Source organism: Amblyomma maculatum, chromosome 11 (assembly GCF_055883805.1).
Source record: "Amblyomma maculatum isolate TAMU_Amacu chromosome 11, ASM5588380v1, whole genome shotgun sequence".
Taxonomy (NCBI): domain Eukaryota; kingdom Metazoa; phylum Arthropoda; class Arachnida; order Ixodida; family Ixodidae; genus Amblyomma; species Amblyomma maculatum.
The window spans coordinates 127,553,641-127,580,852 of NC_139354.1; the positions used below are offsets into that span (position 1 = coordinate 127,553,641).

The following is a 27,212-nucleotide window of genomic DNA, read 5'->3' on the forward strand; positions in this document are numbered from 1 at the left end:
TTTTAGTTACCTTATCTTTCTTTCCTTAAGTTGGCCTTCATTTGAATTGCTCTAAACTGCGGGCAGAGCGCAGCATGCTACAACCCCCTACAGGCATCCAACGCGGTTTTTCTTCCCTTCGTAGGCGTTGCACGACACACGCAGGTTTCTGCTTCTTTTTTCTTCCTTCTTCTTTACTTTCAGCCTGCACATTTGTACGCATTTGTTCTTGCGAGTTTGTGTTTTGTTTGCAGCGGTGGTGGTGCGCCGATTTTACGACGGCAGGGGATCGAGACGCCGGAATGCAGCACCGCTCCGGAAAGGTGGTGGCCCAGAGCAGTTATCAGGTACATGGACCGGATGCACTGAAATTCACCGTAATCCAGTGAGTTTTCGAGGCCCTGGACGAAGTCACTAGTAGGCTGATCTGCCTACCTGTAGAGCCTAGAGCAGGGCGTTAGCCAGAGCTCCGACCACAGGTCCAGCTACCCACGTACACGGGTTATGATGATCCACAATCTGTGGTAGACTTGGCGCTTCGGAAGCGCATATGATAGCACGGCGCATGCCGTTGACCTTGCGAGAGGCTGCTGGAGGTTGATGGACATTTCAGTCGGCTCTGACGCCATGGGTATATTATGAAAATGCTTCCGAGCTGTTTCTACACCCTGGGTACGAGCTACGAGTCCAGCGTGAGCTATACCTAAAAACCCAGCACCCGGCAGAAAGCCTAGTGTATTATGTTTGTGCGATGCAGGAACTATATCGGCAGGTGGCCCCTAGTGCCCCCGCGACGGACAAAGTAGCTCCAGTCGTTCGACATATTCACCCCAGTTTTAGGCTGTTTCTTTATTTGCGCGCATTCGAGAGGCACGGGAGGCACGGGAGGCACGCGGTATCCAAGATGCCCTTCTTGCTGCAAGGTCTTACTTGCCCCGTCACCACATTAGTGCGCCATATAGCCTAGTTTCGCATTATATGCAGTCTTTGCCAGGCCGTTAAGGAACGACTACGTCACTGCCACGGCCAGTTCCTCGCGTGCCCTGGGTCTCTTCGCATATAGGTAAGGGCGATACGTGTGTGCTCCAGGCGATGGCTGTCGCTGGGAATTGCCCGCGCCATGACACTTGTATCCGTGAGCTCGATGCTCGAAGAATTAGTGGGCACAGTCAGCAGGACCCCCAGCCCCCTTCTGTCAAGATAGATCAGACTTTCACAAGCCGACTGCAAAAGGCACTGCTATCATGAGAACTCCGTAAGCGTTACCGCAAGGCATCATCATCCCACTGGCAGGTAAAATAGTCAGAGCCTAGCAGAGATAGTATGCTATTAGTGTGGACAAATGAGCTTTATTAGACGGCAATGTCTCGATTGTCAGAATGTTAGCGCGCGGCGCTCGGGAAACGGAAACGACCGACGCAACTGAGTCCCAGCAGTGCTTCGCAATTCACAGTGCTGACCTCTGCGGATAAACGAGGTGAGGCATTTCTTGTCCCCTCAGTGCGCCGTAGCGCACAGATTTCTGGCCCACGACAAATCAGGTAAAAAGGTTTGGCCAAATTCATGCTCGTCCGGATACTGTATCTGCGGTTCATTAATAGGTGACCTGCTGCAAGATCAGTCTAAAGCAAAGGGACGAAGCCTGCACAAAGCATATTGTTTGGAATAAAAAGCACGAAGGACGAGGACGCATTCCAGAAGAACACAAACACACTTCACTGATAGCCTTCACTTCAACGCTTGTTAACAAAGCATATGTTCGCCTTAAAATGGCATTCGGGCAGGAAGCCATTGCTCAAGGAAGTGTCCGCCAGTGAATTGCTTTTAATAACAAAACAAAACATCAGCGGTTTGTGTGTTTAATGAACCTATCAAAGCCCGTGTTTCTTGGACAAGACTTTCTTACAGAGGAGGGGATCACGCTAGAGTTTCCGGCAAGAGGCTATCGCCTTAATGGAGAGGCTGAAACATTCCCGTTTCCGGAGATGCGTGAACTCGCTGCTGTCTGTCCTGCGCAAGTACTATCTCTGCATCCTATTTTAACAAAACCGATCATTGATGCTCTAAAAATGTTTTAAGGAACCTCCTGTCAAAGGACGAAGCACGAGGCTCCGTTTACGCCATTCACAGAAATGTTTACAGAACATCCTGGTACGACAGGCGTCCTCATGCATCCAGCAGAAACCAGCCACAGCCATCCTTGGTGTTGAATCCCGCGGTCGCCGAACAACAATAAATGCGCCTTGCTCTAGAAGGTGCTTGATGAAATGCTTTCCAAAGAAGCAGTATGGCCTTCAAAAAGTCCTTGGATATTTCCTGTCGTTCTGGCCCAAAGACTGCTCTGAGCGTATTTGTGTGAACTACCGGAAACGGAACGAGAAGACTGTGAGAGATTCCTATCTGTTTCCGTCTATTTTAGCATAACATACGCATTTGGAAACGCAAAATTCTTCTCTAAGTTGGTCTGCTCACGCGGCTGCGTGCGAATTCAGTTTCATGTATACGACTTTTCTAAGACGGCATTCACATGCCATAGCATTTAATTTAAGTTTGAACGCATACCTTTTGGCCTTTTCAACAGCTCAAGGTCTTATCAAAGAATGATGTATATTGTGTTTGTCGATGCAAAAATTCAGTTCACATTATGCTACCTTGATCACGTCAGCAATGTTTTCACATACGGTTGAAGAGCATATTGAGCATTTGCAGATCGTGCTACAGCGCATGCAGACAGCAGGTCAGACCATCGACCCCAAAAAAGTGCAGCTGGAGACGGGTTTGTCGTCGATAACAATTCGCTGAAACTGAACCCAGAAAAGCTACGGTCAATTGTGCAATCCCCCCGCCACAGAGCCTGAAGTGCCTTCAAAGGTATCTGGAGATGGTAGCCTTTTACCATCAGTTCCTGTCCTATTGTACAGATATCGCTCGGTCATTGAATCACCTGACCCAAAAAATAGTAAAGTGATGCTGCGGTACCGAGCTGCAAACGGGTTTTAGCACCGTACTGAGAGCAATTGCAGAGAATGCATCTCTCCAGCTGCCCGATCTTACAGCACTTTTGTGTTGCATACCAAATCCAGTGATTATGGCCTAGGTGGGTACATCTGCAAGAAGACAACGGCGTTCTGCCCCCTGTTGCTGACAAGCGCCGAGCGGAACTACTCGGTAACGAAAAGGAATGCTTAACCATTATTTTTGCACTCAAGAAGTTCGACATGTGTTTGGATCAGTCACAGTTTGTGATTAACACAGATCACTAGGCATTATCTTGGTTGAAGCGGTTGCCAAATCCTCCTGGTAGGCTTGGTCGATGGGCGCTAACTTGCAGCGTTAGGATTACACTATCAAATATAGGAAGGGGCCACTAACTCGGCCGCTGATGCACTTTCGCTGGTACGACTATTGCAAAACACGTAGATGAAACGAGAAATTACTACCGGTCGCTGCAACGCAGGTAGCCATCGAATCATGCAGGGGCATGTTGATATCAAGTAGAACCTTCTTTCATCGTATAAGTGTGAAGATTTCTGCCGGAGGAGGAAGCCCGTGAACCGCCCGAGGCCTCAAGTGATCTCCAGACTGACTGAGGATGATGAGGATGGTGTCCTGCTACAATACATTCCTCATGTAAATGAGGCGGCCGGACGCTTTTCCTGCATCCTAGTTTCACGGCGGCTACGTGAGATGTTAATACGCTATTACCACATTAGCGCACTACCCGGTAGGTAGTTCCTCCGGTCAAGAGACTTATGAAAAGTTGTGCCGTACGAAAAAGTGTTCAGATACACAGTGTCTTGTCTTGATTGCCAGAAGCCTGAACCGCGCGGCGATTTGCTGCTACGCAAATACAGTTAGTCCAGAGTACGAGACTTTGGCAGACAGTTGCATGCGACGTTATGGGTATATTTCCTATGAGTCTCTGCCGAAACCAAATTTCTGTTGGTTGTGGCTCATCACTTCACAACGTAGGTGGAATTGTTTCCTTTGTGCTGGTTGACTTCGCAGACTCTAGAAATGCCTTCATGAGACGTTTGTCAGGTCGTTTGTTCTGCCCCAGTTGATAACCGAAAATGCTACCTATTTCACCAGCAAAGTTTTGGCAGATTGTTCCAACGCTCTGGGAATTTGTCGCGCATGCACTCCGCGGTATCGCCTGCAGGCTAATATTACGGAGTGAGTAAACCGTAACCTGAAGTCAATAGTCTTCGCACACATGCATCTTCAGAAGACTAGGATTTGATGTTGCCGGAAATGGCTTTTGCGACGCAGACGACAGTAAATCGTTCCACAAATTTTGCACAGGAAATGCTGAACCTCGGAAACGAATTAACCTTCCCCAGAACAATGTTTTCATTGTGAAGGTAGCGGCGGAAGGTCTTATGCAAAATTTGCAGGTGACCTACAGAAACGCTTACGGGACACTGTCCACAGCATCAGAGAGCATCTCGACTTCTCTCGACTAGTTCATACTGGCCAGTACAACAAGCATCGGCGCTACCAGCACTTCGAGGTTGGCGACCTAGTATTCAAGCGGAGGTACCAGCTTAGCGATGATGCCAGGGGATTTGCCGTATCCGTTGCCAACAGATGAAATGGACCACAAAGAATAATTCAAAAGGTCGAACCTGTCGCACATGCTCGAAGATTGCTCCTGTGGGCAAGTGTACGGCCCTGTTCACGTCTCGGATCTGAAACAGGTTTGTGCTTCTGAAGACGCAGGTACTATAAATACGAATGGCCTGGTCAAGAACGCCAGCTCCTTGGGGCCGCCACCGCCTTCTAGGCAGTAAAACCTGCACCGCCGCCAATAAAGACTGCACAATTTCGGAAGGGTTCCGCTTTCTGCTTCCCACGTTTTTTTTACTGTCACTCTTCAACACGTCCGGGGGGGGGGGGGGAGAAGTATGCAAGAATACACCACTTGGTAGCGTTGCGTATTGTTCTAGTCCTCTCGAGCGTTCTTTTTATTACGCGCTTTCTGAATTTTTGAAGATGTCAAGTGTTGAGGCTTTCTTTATGTTTTCTTTTGTCGTTTCCTACGTAGTCCCTATGCAGAAATTGATAACCGGGAGTTCTTTCATGGGCAGTCTTGAACACGCTACAACCCCTACATCTGGGCGCAGAATCTTTCCCACCCTCCCCATCCCAGTAGTTTGCCAGCAGCGTTGCATCGCCCGTTCGACAGAGTCTGACGCCAAATGGATGGTGGTGGCCGGGGAGCACTCCTTCTGGTGGGCCTTGCGGCGGCCTGTGGATGTGCAGCCGGTCGTCCTACATTCAGTGCCACCTAGCACAGCATCTGAATGCTTTAGAGGACTGCCCGTCGTCGACCGGCACCCGTCTTGGTGCGCGGCGAGTTACACCACGGACGAACGGCTCTGACTTTTGCGGGATGTCGAAAAGACACAGGAGCACGCACCGTGCGTGCACCCTTCATAAGGAACGCTCCTTGGTGCATCAGGCCGACCAGCGATCGCGCTTCCCGGGCGACACCATTGTAGAGGCCTGCAGCCTGCTGAGAGGCCTGACCGGACCTCCTGGTCCTCACTGAAGTATGTCTGCACGACATGATCATAGTCATATGGACGACGCCGCCACATGAATTGTATTTTTTCTGTTTTTGGTGTAGTGTTTACACAGTTGCGGTTGTTTTTAGGAAGGGGGGTAGTAGCGACCCGCACATGTGTCGCATTAGCAATGACACTGTTTTCTGCGGGGTGCATACGGAGTATGCGCCACGCGCAGCCTGCAAGGATCAAAATCCGCCACGATTACACGGCGTAGGGGGTGTGCCCGCGAGCCTGAATGCGGCCAGTACATGCTCTCGCTGTTTTAGAAAAGTTGCCTTTCTTTCCATAGGTTTGCCTTCGTTTGCATTGCTGTACACTATGGGCGGAGTGCAGCAAGCCACATCTTGCAGCTTACAAACAGATTATGACAGGGAAGCTGGACAGCCGTACTAAATAAACAAATTAAACACATCGCATGCTGGAATAAAGAAGAGCACTGAAAATGTCTCCTGTATTCCACGTAAATTACACCGTTATCCACTGCAATATTCGGTGTGATGATGCGGTTATTGTTTCTGGTGACTATTTCAGTTCCCATGGGCTTTATTTTCATAAAGGTTATTGTTTTCACTTTTTTATTGCCGCTAATGACTGCCTTATTCTGGACTGTCATACTCCTAAGTATGTTTATACAGCGATAGGTTGTGTTGATCGTGGGCGTTATCCCACGGAGTAAAATTCCTATTAAGAAAATGCGGTGCTTTGTTTATTCTGGCAGCAGCAGCGACATAGTATTGGCTGGATCTAACCATCTTCCTGCAATTTGTAGGTTGAGGCACGTTCTTCTCAATTGAATTTCAAGATTTCAAGGCCTTTTTACAGATTGCTTGAGGATCGGGCTGCTCTCATCAATGCGTCACAGAATTGCCTTCTGCATTATGACGTCATTGTGACTGAATTGACACGCCTGCCATCTACACAAGTTTACAGCAATGTCGCTTCCTCTGGAGATGGCGCATTCGTTTCAGCGTTTTGGTCATTCTGGCAACAGTGACAACGTACCGCTGAATCTAACCAGCTAACCAATCTAACCAATGTTTCAGGTTGAGGCTCGTGCTTCGCAAATGAACTGCAAAAATTCTGAGGCCTTGTTGCTGCCTGCTTGAGGATCACGCTGCTCTCACCAACGCATCGCAGACTTGCCTGCTGCATGATGACTTCATCGAGACTGAATAGACACGCCTGCCATCTACAACAATTCGCGCACCGTTTTCGCTTCCTCTGGAGGCGGTGTATTCACCGGAGGGATTTGGTCCATCTGGCAGCAACAGCAAAAGCATGCGGGCTGGATCTAACCAGCTTCCTGCAAATTTTAAGATTGGTGTAAAATTTTTCTTTTAAAGCTTACTAGACACAACGCTGATAGTCTCGTCGCTGTTGCTGCCACAAGTGTCCACCTTTGATGTAGAGTTTTTCTTGTGTGCTATATTAGCTATTGCCTTTCGCCATTTCGGCAATGTTGGACATATACCAGGGTGCCTTACGGGATGTTACAAAGGCCCTGGAAAAGCAACCTAGCAATATCAAAGAAGCTGTGAATTTACTTACCGAACTCGTAATCAAGCTAGATATATTCGTTACAGAAACAAAAAAAAATGTTACCATGGTTGTTGCTTCAAGTACTGAAATACGCACTGAACATGGTGGCAATCGTAACTCTATTGAGTTTAAGAATGAAGACTTTTGAACAGTTTAAGGATGTTGAGCATTGGACATTAAAAAGACAAAAAATCATGGCGTCTTGCCCTATCAAGTCCTGGAGGATCAAGGGACAAGAAGTGGAAGCTGTGACACATTTTCTCTTCTTGTGCTCCAAGATTACCTCGGAAGGAGATTGCAGCCATGAAATTAGGAGACGCCTGCTTCTGGGAAAGAGAGCCATGGCTAGCCTTGACCGCCTAGTAAAGAGCAGAGACATTACACTGCCAACCAAGATCCGTATTACTCGTGCTATGGTCTTTCTAATTGTGATGTATGGATCCGAGAGTTGGACTGTGAAGAAGGCTGACTACCGAAGAATTGACGCTTTTGAATTGTGGTGCTGGCGGAGACCCTTGAGAGTTCCTTGGACCGCCAGAGGTCAAATCAGTCGATATTGTCGACCATAAAGCCTGACTGCTCATTTGAGGGTCAAGTTCTAAAGTTAAAGCTCAGCTACTCTGGTCATCTGATGAGAAGAGAGGAGTCGCTGGAGAAAGATTTGATATTGGAAAAGGTTGAGGGTCACCGGAGAAGGTTAGGCAGCGAACGCGATGGTTAGATGGCATCCTCGAGGCACTGCAGATGAAGTTATGTGATGTTAGGAGGATAGTGAGAGACAGGAAAGCGTGGCGTGATATGGTCCATAGGGTCACGAAGAGTCGGGCACGACTGAACGATTGAACTGAACTGAGCAATACAAGGAGAAACTTACTGGAGTGAAGGCTGAAGCTGTGTAATGTCGAGCGACAAATGAGTTGAAAGAGGAGCTTAAACAGGCAAGTAAGGAGATAATAGAAGTGAAACAATACAGTAAAAGCATAAATCATGAAATTCAAGGATTTCCGGTTGCAGATAATGAAGACCGAGAAAAGGCTGTTGTCTACATTGCAAAACGTTTCAGTACAAGTGCTGCTGACGACGACATTGATGTAGTGCATCGTGTGCCTTAGAAAGATAAGAACAAACCTAACGTTGTATTAAAGTTCTCAACAATTGTTCCTGACATGTTTCTGTCCGCTGGTCGGAAGGAAGACCTGAAAGCAGATAGCATAAGATTCGCACAAGCGGCCTCGTGTACATAAATGAGCATTTGTGGATTGGGAATGAGGTGCTGCCAGGTAGAGCTCGAAAGCTCAAACAGGAGAAAAGTTGGAGATTCGTGAGGGTCTCACAAAGAAAGATTTTAAGGTGCAAAAGTGAGAATTCGTCAGTTCTTCATCTTACCTCCGAGGCTGACCTGGCAAAGATTGTTTAAGCGTTTTTGTTATCAGAGCATGCACTATCAAAATAGAATGTTGCTTGACAAGTACGATAATTGTAAACTTATGAATATGACTTCTCTTGTTTGCGTTTTTCGATATGAATATTTCAACGCTTTGACATATAAAACAGTTGTTCACTGCTGTTTTGTCATCCTAAACCTTGTTTTTGCCAGCGATGTTAGATTTGCGATCAATGATACCCGTAAATGCTTGGTTGATGGCTCTGCTAAGCGAGCCTGTAGTGCCCTTTTCCTAAGTGAAGATTTAAAATTTACTACCTTTTGTGCACTTTTCGCTCAAGTGTACAACTTGTGCACAGACGTGCTCAAAAAAAAAAAAATTCTGCGCCATGCATTGAGCATTCCTGTTGCCGCTTACATGTGCATCCTATCAAAGCTTTTTTTAACTTTCGTTTTGCTTACATGGATATCGTCAATAGATTACAGTTTCAAAGATCATGGCATTAGTGAATACTTCAAGTTATGATTTCTTGACACCTTACGAGCTGAGCATCCGCTTTCAAGCGAAAAGCAGTGACGTTTTTTTTCTGCACCTAAATGCTAGATCAGCACGAAATAAAAGTGAAGAGATATGGGCCTTCCTTTCAGTTCTAGCTTTACGTTTGACTTTGTCATGACCTCTCACACATGGTACGAAAACCACTCTGCTGTCCCAAATCTATCTGAATACTCCACATTTTTCCTTAACCGGAGCTCTAAGAGAGGTGGGGGTTTGCGATATTGTCAAAAACGTTTTTGAAATGCGAACTACTTGATAATTTCTATTTTGTAAGCGATCACTGCGAAGTGCTTATCCTAAAATCTGATTATTTGCTTTTTACCGTCGCATACCGCCCACCCAGCGGAAACAGTAAGAAAATTCTACATTTTATACAGGAGTACTCCAGCTGGATAAATGGTCCTAAATACACACTCATATTAGGCGGTCTCCTGAACATCAACTTGCTTAAAAAGTCAACATTTCAGCAAACGTTCTACACTATACTAGAGTTCGACGCATTAGCCAATATCGTAAATCAACCATCACGCATTACGCCCAAAATATCAACGTTAATAGATACCTTCATTATGTGATGAATTGTCAATATCTGGTACACTGGCAGCTGATCTTAGCGATCAGCTGCCAATTTATTTAATTGCAAGTATATCAATCCGCCATAAGAAACCCGCAAAAAGGTCTATTCCTTTTCAAGACATAAACCAGAATACTTTGCAAACATTCTATGATCAACGGTTGCAAGTAAGCTGGAGCAGCGTCTATAAGGAAACCAATTCTGATGAAGCGTATGTGTTTTTATTTCCACCTACAAACAGCTGTATTATGAGCCTCTTTTATACAAGACAAGAATACGCGCTTCGAAAGCGCGCAAGCCGTGGATAACGAAGGAATAACTAGAGGCGATAGGAATTAAAAACGTACATTTAAGCGTTTTCTAAATAAAAAAAGATATTGACGATCTCAAGACGTTTAAGGCTGTGATATATAAAGCTTACATTATGAATCAGCAAATCAAAAGAAACAACATGAGTAACCAATTTACGAATAAATAATAAATAACTCTGATGTTGTCTGGAGGAAGCTCAAAAACGTGCTGAACATAAAACAGAAGACTCTAGTGAATGAAATAATCACAGATGGCGCTCACGTGTCCGGTCCTCAACTAGCATATGCTTTCAATGATTTCTTAGTATCCGGTGCAGACAGCACGCAGGCCAACCAATATCTGAACAGTACGAGTCAAAAGGTTAGCGAAATCGCGTTTTAACCCTTGTAACCACTAACGAAGTCCTGTCGATTCAACAAGTGCTGAAAAATAGTAGAAGATCACTGACGACCTCCGAATATTTCCAGTAAAGTACACATCCCATATTCTGGTACAAATACTTGAATACATATTAAATCTGGCATTTTCCTCAGGAACCTTCCCAAAAAGCTACAGATTGCCAAGACTATAGCCATTTTTAAAAGGGGCGATGAAAATATTTTTCCAACTACCGCCCTATATCAGTCTTACCATTATTTTCGAAATGTTTTGAAAAGCTTTTACAAGTGAACATAACAAGCTTTTTAACAAACACAAAATCATACCAAATTCCCAGTTTGTCACAGGAAAAACAACAGAAACTGCGTTCTTAAACATAAAAGAAATTATATGAGTCATTTGAAGAAAACGAACTAACTCTCAGGGTTTTCGTCGATTTTTCAAACGCTTTTTATTCCACAAATCACAAAATATTATTCCTTAAATTTGAGCACTATGGAGTTCGCAGCACATTCCTACAGCTTTTAATAACACATTTTGAGTGTCGCCAACAACAGGTTGTAATCAACAATTCTTCATCGCACTTTAGATCCATTCATTTTGGTGTGCCTCGAGGCAGTATTCTTTGGCCTGCATCATTTACATCTATATTATCGACATTGTGAACATTTACAACAGCGCTAAATTTATCATGTATGCAGATGACGTCAGTATATTTTTAGGGCGACGTGACATTAAATGCTTATGAGACTCTGCACAAATTGGTCGAATGGAGTAATGAATCTTTATTGAAAATTAACACATCCAAAACTTAAGCAGTGCTTTTTAAACCTAAAGCAAACCATTAGAACATTTACCTACAGTAACGATTGGTTCTTTATGCACTGAAATAGCGGAGTCAGTAATGTGTCTAGGAGTAACATTGCGCTGCAATCTTTCACGGGACACACATATCGACCATCTCTTTAAAACACTTGCAGCATGCAAACGCATATTGTACAATGTCCATTCTCTACTACCTCTCAGTGTCAGACTTAGTTTAAAATGCATGATTTCTATCTAACCTTCCATATTGTCATCTGATGTGGAGTACAACAAAATGGTCGAACATTGATAAATTACAAAAAAATACAGAAAACGTTCATTCGTATAAATGTAAATGCCCCGTTCTCTACTTACACTCAGCCTCTTTTTGCATCATTAAAAATAACTCCAATTAAAGACCTATATTATGTATTGCTAACTAAACAATTTGAAAGAAAATGAAAAACTCATTTCACGTTCTTTAATAACACGGCGAGCTTGCGGCCAAAAGCTAATTAATACTCGACACGTAACAACGACGTCTGGTATATGTCATCCTTTCGCACTAATTACGGTCTTCAAATGCTCGGACATATTGTTATCTTGTGTACCATGCTGGCATTCAGCAAGTGAAAAAGGAAGTGTCTGAGTAGGTTGACGAAGACAACGTTCAGTGTGCCACCCAGTGGTTAAGCGGTGCCCCTCGATTCCAGAGTGGTGTTGCCCACTGGTGCGAAATTTCCACGTGTGTAATTCCAACTTTTCTTGACCGGTGTAATGAGCCCTTGAGGACCGCCGTGACATGATTTTTCTTCTTGTTCTTCTCCATTGTTACGATGGCACATACCCACAACGGAGGATTGTCCAGAATTCATTGTGGGTGACATAATATAATTGCTATACTGTCACGTAGTGGTGACGAGGAAGGGGTCGATGATTGCACTAATGAAACTCTTTATTTGGGCTGACTTGCGCCCGCAAAAGAACTAAGCAACTCGGTGGCGGTGATAGGAACAAACGTGCTCGTCGATCGTCGAACAAAGAATGCCCGTCACACTCGTCAACGCTGAATTTAAAGGCTGCACAGAAAAATCTAGATAACGTCGCAAACAGCTACCAGCACGGGCTGGAACATTCTGGAAAGACACCCGAGTGGCCGGAACCTTCGAGACAGATCTCGGTGCATCTTGCGCTACAACAAAACTGATAAAGGTGTGACTCGCGACATCGAGCATTAAAAAACAAACATTACGGAACTGATACGCGGTCCAGAATCAGAGTGATAAGCCTGTATGCCGGCGGCTGTTAAAAAACAACAAATACTGTTTTGAAGGTTTCACGGCAATATAATATAATATAGCAATAGCACTAGCTCTAAAACACTCGAACTTCACAACTGTATACAGCGACTCTAGAGCCGCCACTCGAGCTTTCGCCAAGTGCGGGATAGACAAGACGACGCTACGGATCTTAGGTGGAAGTAACATCACCGATCACTCCATCGTATGGTTCCCGGCACACATAGGCAGCTTAGGGGCCGGCCTGCGGAATCTCAATGAGATCGCACACGAGGCGGCGCGAGGACTCATCGACCGTGTCCCTCCGGTTTCCCGTGCTACTCCACATATCGAGTACAGAGATAAATCATTCACGTTCAACGAGCTTATCTAGGCAGACGAGCATTTCCCCTCCCGGATAAGAAATTAACCCGCAGCCAATCAGTCACGTTACGCTTGCTCCAAACGAACTCATACCCCAACCCCTGGCGCATGAAGCACATCGACCCAGACTATGACGGACAACGTGTGTGTGAACGGTGCAGTGACCGTGTAGACTTAAACCATATGCTGTGTGGTTGTGCATCGAGCGACGCCTACGCCAAGAACAAGGAACATTGGGACAAAGTGCTAAAAAGTGCTTCACTACATGATCAGCTTCGGAATGTCCAGGAAGCCAGCGCGGCGGCGGAGAGCTTCGGACTCTCTGTGCCGACGTGGGAGCTGCCCTCTACACCTGGCGCCTAGCCGAGTGTCCTTCAGGACCCCTACTGTGGGAATAAAGTTTTACCAAACCAAACCAAATATAATTGCTTGCTTCGGCTTTTTGTTTTTCCTTCCGTCTTCTTTTACGTCTCCTATCAATGTTCTCGTTTTACAACTTTCAGTGTTTCTTCTTTTTCGTGTTAATTTTGCCGACCTCACTTATTTATTACTGCAAGGGCATGTTCACTAAATTTTTAATAAATGTGATGTTAACCTATGCACTGCAGACTTTTCTACTTGATTTTTATTATTCTGTCCGTGTTCTGCTGTTGTCTCTCTGTATGGGGGTGTGTCCCTCTGTCAAGCCAATCGTAGGCTTTTTGGGTGCGCCCCTAACATCCGTGATGTTTAAATAAAGGTATTTGTCTTTGCATATAGTTCTAATTCCTTCAGCCCGTTATAGCGTGCTTTCTTCGATAAAATTGTGTATACTGCGCCTAAAGTGATGTGTTCGTTTAGCCCTACAGCTTTAGAGTTTTTTTCCTCTCCTTCTCTATGTCATTCGGTTTAAATTTTGGATCGCGCACTGACGTTCCATTAAGTGAATATCACTTTCTTTATGTGCCTCCTGCTAAACCTGTGTCATGTTGCTGGACTGAACCAGCACAAAGGCGCCGGATATCTCTTCAACCAGAGGAAATTTGTCCACCCAAGTGATGGCCTGTCTCCTTTTTGGGTTCTTGACCACCCACCTTAGTTGTAGCTCACTTTGCCTTTTTATGCACGCGGGCTCTCTCCTATGTGGCGTTCGCCCCTTGTGTGGTCCCGTTGTGGCGAAGTGCCCCCTACGTCTTCTTGTTTAGTTGCATTCCTTCTCGCTAGTTCTCTCCTTCCTTTCCCTTTTCTCTGCCTTCTGTCGCTGTCACATTGAAACCTTGTAAGAAGGCCCCTGAGAGCACTTTAAAGACATTCTTGAGAGGTCGTATTACGACCGAAACACCAAAGTAAATGTTTTACGTTTATCATTGTGACGGTCTTCCTTAAATACTACACACACACACACACACACACACACACACACACACACACACACACACACACACACACACACACACACACACACACACACACACACACACACACACACACATACACACACACACACACACACACACACACACACACACACACACACACACACACACACACACACACACACACACACACACACACACACACACACACACACACACACACACACACACACACACACACACACACACACACACACACACACACACACACACACGCGCGCGCGCGCGCGCGCACGCGCACACACACACACATATATATATATATATGAAGGAAAGAAGCCAACAGCCGGCGAGGCCAAGGAAAGCGTTGGGAATCTTACTTTTTTTTAAATATTTACTTGGATAATGACAGAAATTAGTAATGTAATCTGCTTAGGGGAAAGATAATTAAACACAAAGTAGAAGAAAAAATAGCATGCCGATGGTGGGAACCGGAAACACGACCTCCGAATATCGCGTCCGGTGCTCTTCGAACTGAGCTACATCGGCCCCTGTCCCCCCGCTACTTGCTTGAGTATTTATGTTGTCTGTATACGAACCTTGAGAGTGTTCACCAGCGGTACCCTCAACCATAGCGGCGGACGTGGAACGTCCTTTGTTACCGCCAGCGTAAGGTACAACGCGATGAAGGGCGAGGGCGAAAGCTGTGCTAGAACCCTCTTACGCTACCTACGGCTTCAAGACTGCCAGAACCGAGACCCCCGTAAGCTACAAGCAGATCAATTAAGGGGAAATAAGGGTGCTCGTTATAATACATGAAGGAAAGAAGCCAACAGTCGGCGAGGCCAAGGAAAGCGTTGGGAATGTTACTTTTTTTAATATTTGGATAATGACAGAAATTAGTAATGTGATCTATTTAGGGGAAAGATAATTAAACACAAAGTAGAAGAAAAAACGACGTGCCGATGGTGGGAACCGAACCAACGACCTCCCAATATCGCGTCCGGTGCTCTTCCAACTGAGCTACATCAGCCGCTGTCCCCCCTGCTACTTGCTTGGGTATTTATGTTGTCGGTATACGAACCTTGGATGGATGGATGGATGGATGGATGGATGGATGGATGGATGGATGGATGGATGGATGGATGGATGGATGGATGGATGGATGGATGGAATATAGGAGCGTCCCCTTTGAAACGGGGTGGTAGCAGTAGCTATCATGCTCATTTTTCTCCATATATCTTAATTATTGATTTAGAATGGTTAACTAAACCATCATTCTGTTTATTAAATTTTGCTCCTACAATACTAACATTATGTCACTTCTCTGCTTTTAAGCCACCAGTCTTCCAGCCGTTTTTTGCTAGTTTCCACCACCGGTTTATTCACCCGGCCACTGTTATCTCTAAACCCCAGAGCTTCAGGAACAGTGATTGCGCCTGCACCGACTTCCGGATGGATACCATTGCATTAGAGTATAATATGGTCAATTGTTTCTCGGGAGTTTCCACATACAGCATATGCGTCATCTCCATTGTTAAATTTCTTTTTGTAGCTGCGTGTTCTAAGGCACCCTGATCTAGCTTCAAAAAGTAGGACACTGCCTCTTGAGTTATCAAAGAAATCTTCCTTCCTGATCTGCATTTTCCACTTTCGGAATAATTCCACACTCTGTTTTTTTTCATGGAATTTATCTAATTTTTACCTTCTGTGTTTTTCACCTGTTGCTTAATGCTCTTTATTTCTCCGTCCTTGTTACTAGCATACTTACTAGTTAGTTTCCTAGTTCTTTTTCCTCCATTGTGAGTCAACGCTTTTTAGGTACAGGTATTTAAATACCTTAGCTGCCCATGTGTTACTGTCCAATTTCCTCAGGCGTTCCTCATATAATATTTCACTCTGAGCTTCCCTTACTTCGAAAGATGCCCACCCCATATCTCCCTGTACCGCCTCATTGGTAGTTTTGCCGTGGGCACCTAGTGCTAATCGTCCAACGGATCTCTGATTTCTTTCTAATGTCGACTGTACCTCTGATTTTAGGCACAAAACCGCATTTCCGGAGGTAAGTCCGGGCACCATAATTCCTCTCCAAATACCCCTCAAAACCTCATACCTATTGTATCCCCACAATGCCTTATGCGTCATTATCCCGGCATTCCTTCGCCTATTGGCCTTAAGTGATTGCTCATGCTTTCCTATGTATGCCAATCCTTCGTTTACCCATACCCCCAAATATTTATATTCTGCTACTCTAGGTATTTCAAGGCCTTGTATTTTAAGACCCTGATCAGTTGAGCCGTTGAAAATCATCCGACCCGACTTAACTGCGCTGAAACTGAAGCCTAGAGCGTCCCCTTCGTCTCCGCAATACTTAACTAGAGTTTGCAATTCTTCCAGACTCTCAGCTAGCAGCACAATATCGTCTGCATACATCAAACCGGGGAGGCGCTGCTCTACCGCCTTTCCACCCAATCTATATGACAGGTTAAAACCTAGGTTACTGTCTTGTATCCTCCGTTCCAGGTTTATCACATAGAGCATGAACAGCACCGGTGACAGAGGACAGCCTTGTCTTAATCCTTTGCATACTTTGACATCCTCCGTACTTCTTATCCCTTCCCACGTAATTTCTACTTTGTTATCCCGGTATATTTCCGGTAGGAACTCTATTATCTCATAACCGATACCTTCTTCTTTTAATATGTTCCACAGGAGTTCCCTGCTTACGTTGTCGTACGCCCCGTTTATCTCCAGGAAGGCCCAATACAAAGGTCTATTTTCCACTCTAGTTATTTCGATGCATTGGGTAAGCACGAACAGGCTATCATCTAAGCGCCTACCATTTCTAAAGCCGTTCTGAAGTTCTCCGAGTATCTTGTTACTTTCAACCCATGCTTGCACCTTTAATTTCACCGCCTGCATGGCTAACCTGTACATTACAGATGTTATGGTAATCGGCCTATAGGATTTTATGTGCATCCTTTCTCCTTTCCCTTTATAAATCAAATTCATTTTACTCTGCCACCAGCTGTCCCGAATTTGCTTATTCGTTATGACTGTTTCCAAAGCTTTTAACGTTTCCTTACTTTTTGGACCGAGTTCATTAATCAGCTTGATCGGAATTGCATCTATTCCTGTAGATGTGTTTTAGTAATATTTTTTTCTGCCTTTTTCCAGTTTAGATTGGTCAGCTCTAAGGTGCTTTGTATTCTGCTACCTTGTGTTGCTTCCTGATTTGCGGAGATTACCCTATCGTCGCTCCTAAATGACTCGGTTATAACTGATGTAACGTAGTTCACTGCGTTGTCTCCCTTTAAACAATTTCCCTCGTTATCTTGAATCCGATCTTGCTTTCTTTGATTCTTCTTCCCTAGCCAGCTTATATGGTTCCAGAATTTTCTTGCTCCGCCTCTTGAGGAATCGTGTATATCAGCCATCCAGCGATCGGTGGACTGTCTTATTTTACTTTGGACGAGGGCCTGCACTTGAAGTTTCTTTTGTCGATATGATTCCCATTTTTTGGTCGATTTCCTCCTTAGAAGCCTGTGCTTTCTTTACCATTCAGTGTTCCCTTGAAGCAGGCCGTCGTTGTTCAATAGCTTCCCTGATTTCCTTATTCCACCAGCTCCGTGGCTTCCTCTTTCCATTCCAGCGGTTTGCTACTGTAACCTCCTGAATTTTACTCCTTATGAGTAGTTCTACATGTTCATAATCCCAGTCTTCCGTGGGGCTTTTCTCTATTGCTTCCTCTATCTCTGCTGCTATCTGCACTATTTGAACGACGTTTAATTTTGCGTTTACGTTTTCTCTAAGTTCGATTTCTCTTTTCATCAAGGGCCCCATCTGCAGACTAATACGTTTATGATCACTTCCCAGACTACACTCCCCTTCTTCGTCTATTTTCATTTCTGTGACCTTGCTATAAATTTCCTGCGCCATTAGACAGTCAATGGTCGTCTGCCTGTTGCGGAATTCCCACGTGATTTGGCCTTCGCATTTTATTTCCCTATTTACTATAACTAGATCGTGTCGCTCGCAGAAATCTAGCATTACCTTCCCAGTTACAATCCGTTTGTCCATCCACATCGTCGATGTGGCCGTTCATGTCCCCCAGCAGAATAATATTGACCCCGTTTCCAAACTGGCTTATATCTTCACTGAGAAATTCAACAAGATCCCTGTTTTCTTGCCTGCATTGATGTCCTGTTCCTAAATAAACTACCCCTAGCCATGTCCTTATGCCGGCAATGGTTCCTGAAATCCAGATATGTCCTTTACAAGATGATTTAATTCTTTGCCAATATGTTCCCTGGTGTATCAACATACCTACCTCTCCACCCTTTCTTTCCGTTCTCGTTCTGTTGCACCCTTCCCAGACGTAGCCTTCTATAAACGGCGGATCTCCTAGATCCCTGAGATGAGTCTCGCAAAGAGCGTACACACCTATTTTGTCATTCTTCAACTGCTGTTCTATCTCTAGCCAATTCGCTCTTTTTCTACCTCCTTGCATGTATATGTAGCTGATCCCAGTGTTAAATTTCTTTTTTGTACTTTTCTTTCCCGACCTACTCTTTGCCATTTTTGGGAGCTCAGCCTCCATTATTACACTTTCTCCTGCTTCACTTCTAACTACCTCTGTGCACGGAGTCCTCGCGGACCCTCTAAAAAAGCTACAGCCCTGCCTGCCAAGCGCCAACCGATCTCTGCTCCCACCCTTCTGTTAAAATGAATGCCATCTCGCTGAAAAGCCCTGCCAAAACCTGCTTTATGTTCCTCCCTGTTTACCTCAACCACTTCGAAACGCTTCTCCAGGCTTAACTTTCTTATGTCCTGATTAACTGTCACCACGTCCTTTTCCATCTTTCCGTTCAATCCTAGCACCTCTGGTACTGTGCATACAACTATCTGCGCCTGCTGTGCTATCTCTCTGATCTCGTCAAATCCCTTAGCTAAACTTTCCACCACTCCTGCAGCGTCACCATTTAGGACATCGTTTAGACCCGCGGCTACTGATAGCATACTGCGCTCTGCGGAATTCTTCAACAGCCTATTTTTACTCTCTCTTAGCACTGCCCTCATTGTTCTCCCTGGAAGGCTCCAACCAGCACTCTCTTATCACCCCTTACATGTTCAAAGATATCTCGCTTGCGCCTGTTCATGTTAGAATCTCCGGCGATAAGCACCTGGGCCTTCTCTCTCCCTCTCCCAACTGTTGGCTCCTGCTTTCGGTTATCTGTGTCCTTATCTCTGGGATTTTCATTCTTTCTTACTTCTTCCTTTTTTTCCGGCGTCTTAGCTGCTTCTAAATAACTCTGACGGTTCGGATCCGCCTGACCTACTTTGCTTATGCCTTCCATGCCAGTGCTGGCCCCAGCCACGCGGCCCGCATTGGAATGTTCCTCCTTGTTGGTTCCAAGGACAAAGTCGGCCCCTCTTATTTTTCAATTTGAGTAAGCTGTCCAAGCAGTTTCTGATTTTCCGTCCTTAGCAAACGTACTTCATTTTCTAAATCCTCTACACGAGACACTAAACTGCCCCTTTCTTAATCAAATCTATCTAGACGTGCATTTAGTACGCAACACCGACACAAAAAGTCGCTGCCTTCCGCTTCACCTACAGAGTCAAAACGCGCTTCCTAGAGATTAACCTGCGCCTCACACTGAGTACACTTTACCTTCTTTTGAGTGCACATCTTAAGCGCTCATCGACTGAACTACAACTATTACGAATTCTTGGAATATACAAATTCCCAAAAGAAGACACAAGAAACGACTAGCAAACACGCATTAAAAACCAATTCTACGAATGCCAATAGCCTAGAAAGAAAAATATTTATCTAAACAAGATAGCTAAACAATGAACGCCAACAAACCCTAGCTGCCGGCACGAAAAACCAGCCCGCTAGGACCAAGAGCTAAAATCTATTCTTTAGGCTGCACCTAACCTAACTAGCTGAAAACGAAATAAAGTTAATAAAAGAAAGAACTCATCTATTTGACGCTTCTGAAGTTCCCGCTGTCGCCAGTCCGTCCGCTTCCGGTAGCCACGTGCAATCGGAAGAGCGGTGGAACACGCGTCCGCACCACACGGCTGTCAACTGTCACCTTGAGAGTGTTCACCAGCGCCTCCCTCAACCATAGCGGCGGACGTGGAACATCCTTTGTTACCGCCAGCGTCACGTAGAACGCGATCAAGGGCGAGGGCGAAAGCTGTGCTAGAACCCTTTTACGCTACCTATGACTTCACGACTGCCAGAACCGAGACCCCCGTGAGCTACAAGCAGATCAATTAAGGGGAAATACATGAAAGAAAGAAGCCAACAGTCGGCGAGGCCAAGGAAAGCGTTGGGAATGTTACTTTTTTAATATTAACTTGGATAATGACAGAAAATAGTAATGTAATCTGTTTAGGGGAAAGATAATTAAACACAAAGTAGAAGAAAAAACAGCATGCTGATGGTGGGAACCGAACCCACGACCTCCGAATGTCGCGTCCGGTGCTCTTCTAACTGAGCTACATCGGCCGCTGTCCCCCCTGCTACTTGCTTGAGTATTTATGTTGTCTGTATACGAACATTGAGAGTGTTCACCAGCGCCACCCTCAACCATAGCGGCGGACGTGGAACGTCCTTTGTTACCGCCAGCGTCACGTAGAACGCGATCAAGGGCGAGGGCGAAAGCTGTGCTAGAACCCTTTTACGCTACCTATGACTTCAAGACTGCCAGAACCGAGACCCCCGTGAGCTACAAGCAGATCAATTAAGGGGAAATACATGAAAGAAAGAAGCCAACAGTCGGCGAGGCCAAGGAAAGCGTTGGGAATGTTACTTTTTTTAATATTTACCTGGATAATGACAGAAATTAGTAATGTAATCTGTTTAGGGGAAAGATCATTAAACACAAAGTGGAAGAAAAAACAGCGTGCTGATGGTGGGAACCGAACCCACGACCTCCGAATGTCGCTTCCGGTGCTCTTCCAACTGAGCTACATCGGCCGCTGTCCCCCCTGCTACTTGCTTGGGTATTTATGTTGTCTGTATACGAACATTGAGAGTGTTCACCAGCGCCACCCTCAGCCATAGCGGCGGACGTCGAACGTCCTTTGTTACCGCCAGAGGCACGTAGAACGTGATCAAGGGCGGGGGCGAAAGCAGTGCTAGAACCCTATTACGCTACCTATGGCTTCAAGACTGCCAGAACCGAGACCCCCGTAAGCTACAAGCAGATCAATTAAGGGGAAATGAGGGTGCTCGTTATAATACAGGAAGGAAAGCCAACAGTCGGCGAGGCCAATGAAAGCGTTGGGAATGTTACTTTTTTTAATATTTACTTGGATAATGACAGAAATTAGTAATGTAATCTGTTTAGGCGAAAGATAATTAAACATAAAGTTGAAGAACAAACAACGTGCCGATGGTGGGAACCGAACCCACGACCTCCGAATATCGCGTCCGGTGCTCTTCCAACTGAGGTACATCGGCCGCTGTACCCCCTGCTACTTGCTTGAGTATTTATGTTGTCTGTATACGAACCTTGAGAGTGTTCACCAGCGCCACCCTCAACCATAGCGGCGGACGTGGAATGTCCTTTGTTACCGCCAGCTTCACGTACAACGTGATCAAGGGCGAGGGCGAAAGCTGTGCTAGAACCCTTTTACGCTACCTATGGCTTCAAGACTGCCAGAACCGAGACCCCCGTAAGCTACAAGCAGATCAATTAAGGGGAAATGAGGGTGCTCGTTATAATACATGAAGGAAAGAAGCCAACAGTCGGCGAGGCCAAGGAAAGCATTGGGAACGTTACTTTTTTTAAATATTTATTAGGATAATGACACAAATTAGTAATGTAAGCTGTTTAGGGGAAAGATAAATAAACACAAAGTAGAAGAAAAACAACGTGCCGATGGTGATAACCGAACCCACGACCTCCCAATATCGCGTCTGGTGCTCTTCCAACTGAGCTACATCGGCCGCTGTCCCCCTTGCTACTTGCTTGTGTATTTATGTTGTCGGTATACGAACCTTGAGAGTGTTCACCAGCGCCTCCCTCAAGCATAGCGGCGGACGTTGAACGTCCTTTGTTACCGCCAGCGTCACGTAGAGCGTGATATCTATATATATATCCATATATAGTCAAGTGGTGACAAGTAAGAAGATGGCACAGCATGGCGGCAGAGTGAAAGATGACTAAAAGGTTTGCTTAGCGCCAGGTCATCTCGCTGCACAGCCGTTCTTCGCAACATTTTCCAGATCCACCGACCGTCCCGATTGAGTCGGTGAATAGTGGACAGCATCGCACTCCTCCATAGTTAATGATTCAAATAATTGTTATTGCTTTTTTGTCAAACTTTAAAGGCCTCAGAAAATTGAATCATGCAACTTTCCTGTTGACGTCAGTGTATTATACGCTTTGCTTAGTTGTGGATTGCCTCTATTCCGCTTAAGCAGTGTTCTGGCTGTCTGATGTCACGCCTTTTCTATTTTGAATTGAGGATAAATTACTGAGTCAAACCTGTTTCATTTTTTCAGGAGAGCATTCACCATGTTCAAGTACCCTGTTCTCAACCCTAAAGCACCCAAACCGAAAGATTACGAAGAAACGCAGAAGAATCCGTTCGAATTCAAATTCAAATTTCCATCCGAAGTGAATGTTGGGGATGTCGTCAGGGTCTTCATCAAGTACTACGAAAATTATATATCCTTTGATTCAGGAGCTGGGCTTGATGTGGTTCCCCATAATATTAGGGAACCTCAACGGTACTACACTCGAAACATCGTGGTTCAACATATGAAAATAGTAAGGCCATACAGTCATTGAGTTACGATTGGGCCGCGTATGGCCACTCTGGGTTTCCCTGTATGGACTGACAGCACGTCGCATCATTGCGTGATGAAAGCTTCGATAACTAAACATCTGTAATCCCTAAATCTGGAAAGAATATCATAAGCGACTATAAATACAAAAGCGTAGGTACTTGGTTTCAATTGTAGATATCTTCGTAAGAAAAATGACCGATTAAAATGATAGTAACAGTAGAGCACAGCGCACCTGATGTGTTTTCTAGTTTCGTAGCATTATCTCTTCCCTGAAATTAAAATGTACACTTTAGCTCTCATAGTGAGTGCATGAGAGAGATGCTTGAGCCCGAATACCGCTCCCGATAGATCTCTGAAAAGTTACAGAGCAGCCATCCTTTTATAATCTAGCGAGAACTGGCAAAAAAAAAATCTAAGCGGGGGTATTCATTATATCCTCCAGTATTTTTGCAGTGAAGCGATAACAATTTAATGAAGGCATGTTTGTAACGCGTACGTCCTCGCCCATCACCTGTGCTAGTCCTAACTAGCGATGCGGTGGGGGATCCTTGTGAGATGTCTCGGAGACCCAAAAGCACCTGTGTATGGTACTTAGAAGAAAGTTCAGTTGGGTACTCCTCGATTGTAATTTTTGAATGAAGCAGTACGAATTTGGCAACAGAGATGCTCTGCAATTTTTAGTATGTTATATCATTTCCTTTGTGCACTGACGCACGGGAAGAATTCAAGCAATTTTTTGATACTGTGTGACCCGTTCTGCTCTACGCTGAGCGTTGCTTTGAAGGGTAATATGTGACAAGGGGTTCGAGAAGCTTTTATTTAGGATGAGATTGCCATACTGCTCTAACACAAAAAGAGCCTGGAAAATATGGCAACGTTCCGATTCGATTATTCGATCCTCTTGATTGATCGAGAATGTGACCGTTAGGAGTCGAGTAATTGTGAACCTTCTTCAACTGGCGTTTAGTCTAGGCTTGAGCGTATACTAACCTGCCATCAACGTGGTGATTATTCGCAAACAGATGACACAGCTATAAGGTTTTCTTCGGAGATTTTAATAATGCACACGGCAGTAAATCGCATTATGTGTTTTATTATTAATGCCACCTGATAGTGAAATTTTATCGGCACCAATAGACTTGCAAGAAGCTGAAAAGATTGCTTTATTGGTAAGACTTGCGCAACAAAACAAATACACTCGGCTACGGCGATAGTGTCAGAAGGGGCTAGTTTTTCGTAGAAGTATTAATGCCCGCTGCATTCGTTAGCCTTGAATTTAAAAGCAACGAAGAAATTCGAGACAAGGTGGCGAAAACCATATGGCTTGCCTGCAGTTATTCAACACATATCGCGGCGCGTGTTGCGCTGCTGATAAAATTATAGGCTGCTTTTCGTCGACATTGAGAAAAAGAGAGCAAGCTGTTTATAGAGCAAAATGTAATGTGTATCTCCCGTGGTTGGGTCCTCTATTCCAGGACTCCTAAAGATTTTGCTGCCCAGCTGGCTCGTTCAATCAGTCAAAGCTGGTCTTTTGATTCCAAACTGGACAGCGCAGCCTCCCACTTCTCCGGCGTGTCGTTGTGGATTATAGGCACTGCGTTTACATTCTGGCAGGTTCATGTAATGTGATAAAGTTTCCGTTTCTGTCCACACCAGGGAAACGCGTCCCTGTATGCAGTCGGATGTATAGTGCTGTGTAAAAACATGCACGTATAAGAATGTGTTTGTAGCTGCCGCCAAGACACAGACTGCTCCCTATTTAACACCTTGCAGAGCGGAAGATACTCTTTGTCCTCCGAAAGTGCGCCACTAAGGTTGACCAAACACAGAGCACATGATTATTCTCCGCTGTACAACCAAAATAATAAGCCCGAATGCTACAGTCTGTCAGTAGTAACAAATAAAGATTAGAAGAGTCCGCGGCATTACACCCCGCTTAAAGAGAACATCACTTGGATGTTAAAAGTAAACACAGATTGTAAAGAGGACACTACACCGACGGAAATGGCTTGAAGGCTGCTGTGGTCTTCGCCGAAAAGCTGTCACGCGCATTAGAAGCTCGAGCTGCTTTGGTCGGACTATGTTGCTGTGCGAGTTGGTTGTTCATTTTCAGAGAAAGAACGCTATAGCAGACGACGGACCAGGAAGAGGAGGAAGCACACATATGCGCTCGCACAACGTTCTTGTTCAGCCACAGATGCCGACCTTGACACTTGCCTGACCATGGTGAGTAGTTCCGGTGCTGACGGACTTGGTTCGATGGCGAACTTAGGCCCTTTCTGGAGCACCAGTTGGACGTCCTTGGTGCAGTCACCGGCACATCCTACAAGAAGAACACGATTGCTGGTCGCCGCTTGTTTCTTAGGAACACCCGTCCGAAGACTTGGAAGAGTCTGCAGCTACAGAAACGCAGTGGCACTGTCAATTAAGCGTCTCAACTGACACCATTTATTCCAACCTGTTGGCGTTGACGGCGCGAGCAGTAGTATCAGATGTCGTAGCACTCGGGCCTGGTGCATTCGGGGCGCAGTATCCTGCAAATCCGGTTTCCATGGCCGGTTTAGGGTCGAACGCCACCCAACAAGGTCGGTATCTGTGGCTGAACAAGAACGTTGTGTGAGCGCATATGTTTGTGTCCTTCTCTTCCTGGTCCGTCGTCTGCTATTGCGTTCTTTCTCGGGCTTTGGTCGCACTCGAGAATTTGCTTCGCAACATTATCACATTGCGTCACTAGTCACCGTTTCCAGTCCTCAGAACCCCGATAAATCCCCGTTCATTTGTCGCAATGTGCTGGGTATGACTTGCACACCGTCAACGTGGATCTCCGCAGCCGTATGATACCCATGGTATCAATGAGCTGTTGGCCTATCAATGAGATAGGATAACAGCCAGTGGCACCCGGTCGCCGTCCATCACATGCTTCTGTGCAATTCGACAGTGAGACCCTGCGGTTTACAGCGGGCAGAGAGACCAGGATGTTGAAGATCGGTTGGCCTCGTACGAGCTGGTGAGTCATCAAGATAACTGTGATAACCGTATGAAGGTCAACAACGTCATCGGCTACCGGGTCAACGCTGCTAACCTATGGTATAGGAATCATTAGCCCGACATACCAACTTGAGCCGTCGAGATGTTTTCGTTAGCCAGAAAGTGCGTAAATGTAGCGGTGAACAATCGTTGCGCGTACGAGCTCAGCACGAAGGTGAAACCTTCACAAGCTACATTGAAGATGTCATGAAGTTATTCAAGTGTGTCGACTCGTCTATAGATGATTATCACAGTGGTCTGCGTACAACATTTATCAGAGGTCCGACGAGTGGCGCAAGCAACGCCTATGCACTCGTCGCCCTGCCATACCTTCGGCGTCTATCTCTGGCCTTACTGTGTGTGGCGACGTTATGGCTCACGACAAAATCTCATTCGAGACGACGTCGCCCGGCAACTTGGGCTCCTGTCTTGCCCAAGGTGGTCATCTACAGCTCAGCTGCTGACCCCTAGGACCACACACACCATCACGCAGGAGGTTGCCGATGCACTTCCTAGTTTTGGCTAGCCGGCGCCTGTGGCACCTCATGTCCCTCCTGTTCCACTGCAGCCCACGCCTGTTCCAGCATTTTAAATTTACGGCCGCCTATTATTGCGCCGCCTCGACCTGTGCCAGTGTGGACGCCTTACCGCCTAACACAACTCGCCGAGCCGCCAGCACAATCTATTGCACCGCTCGCAGTCCCCTCACCGTCGTTCCTTGAATCCAATGTGGTGTCCCAGCATGACACAGGACTCGGAAAACTAGCAGCCACAATTCCTGTGGCACGAACTTCGCCCATTTCTCTACAAGTTATCGTCGGTCCTTGCCGAACGTCTTGAACTTTTTGTTTACAGTGTTCGTACACAGCACTTGTAGATACCGGTGTTACTCTCTCGGTCATTAGCGAAATATTTTTGCCTCTTGCTCCACAGCCCAAAAAAATTCTTCTGGACTCTGTCCGCATAGCCAGCGCCGATCCTGGTCGTCTGTCTGCGCCTTGCAAAGCGTGCGTCCTCATCGCGGACGTCTTATACAACGTTGACTTTTAGGCTCGCCTTATTCTCACATGAGATAATTCTTGGCTCGGATTTCCATCCTGGCACCATTCTGCTTATTGACTGTGCCGGTGCTCACGTCGCCTTCTCAGCGCTTTGTGATACAGTTGTCGACGACGGACGCGTCATCTTTAACTTGCGCCAAACTGGTCACTGAAGACACCGACATTCCACCCAACTGAGCAGGGATTATTAC

The 27,212-nt window shown here is 45.7% G+C and overlaps 1 protein-coding gene across 1 annotated transcript in view; it reads left to right on the forward strand.

Moving 5' to 3' along the window:
• LOC146174929 (uncharacterized) overlaps positions 1–27,212 on the forward strand; it is a 225,624-nt gene that overhangs the window by 168,962 nt on the left and 29,450 nt on the right. Inside the window, exon 7 of the mRNA XM_084583296.1 lies at positions 22,646–22,913. Within this exon, the coding sequence (XP_084439422.1) occupies positions 22,646–22,913 (268 nt within the window). The remainder of the gene's footprint in view (positions 1–22,645; positions 22,914–27,212) is intronic.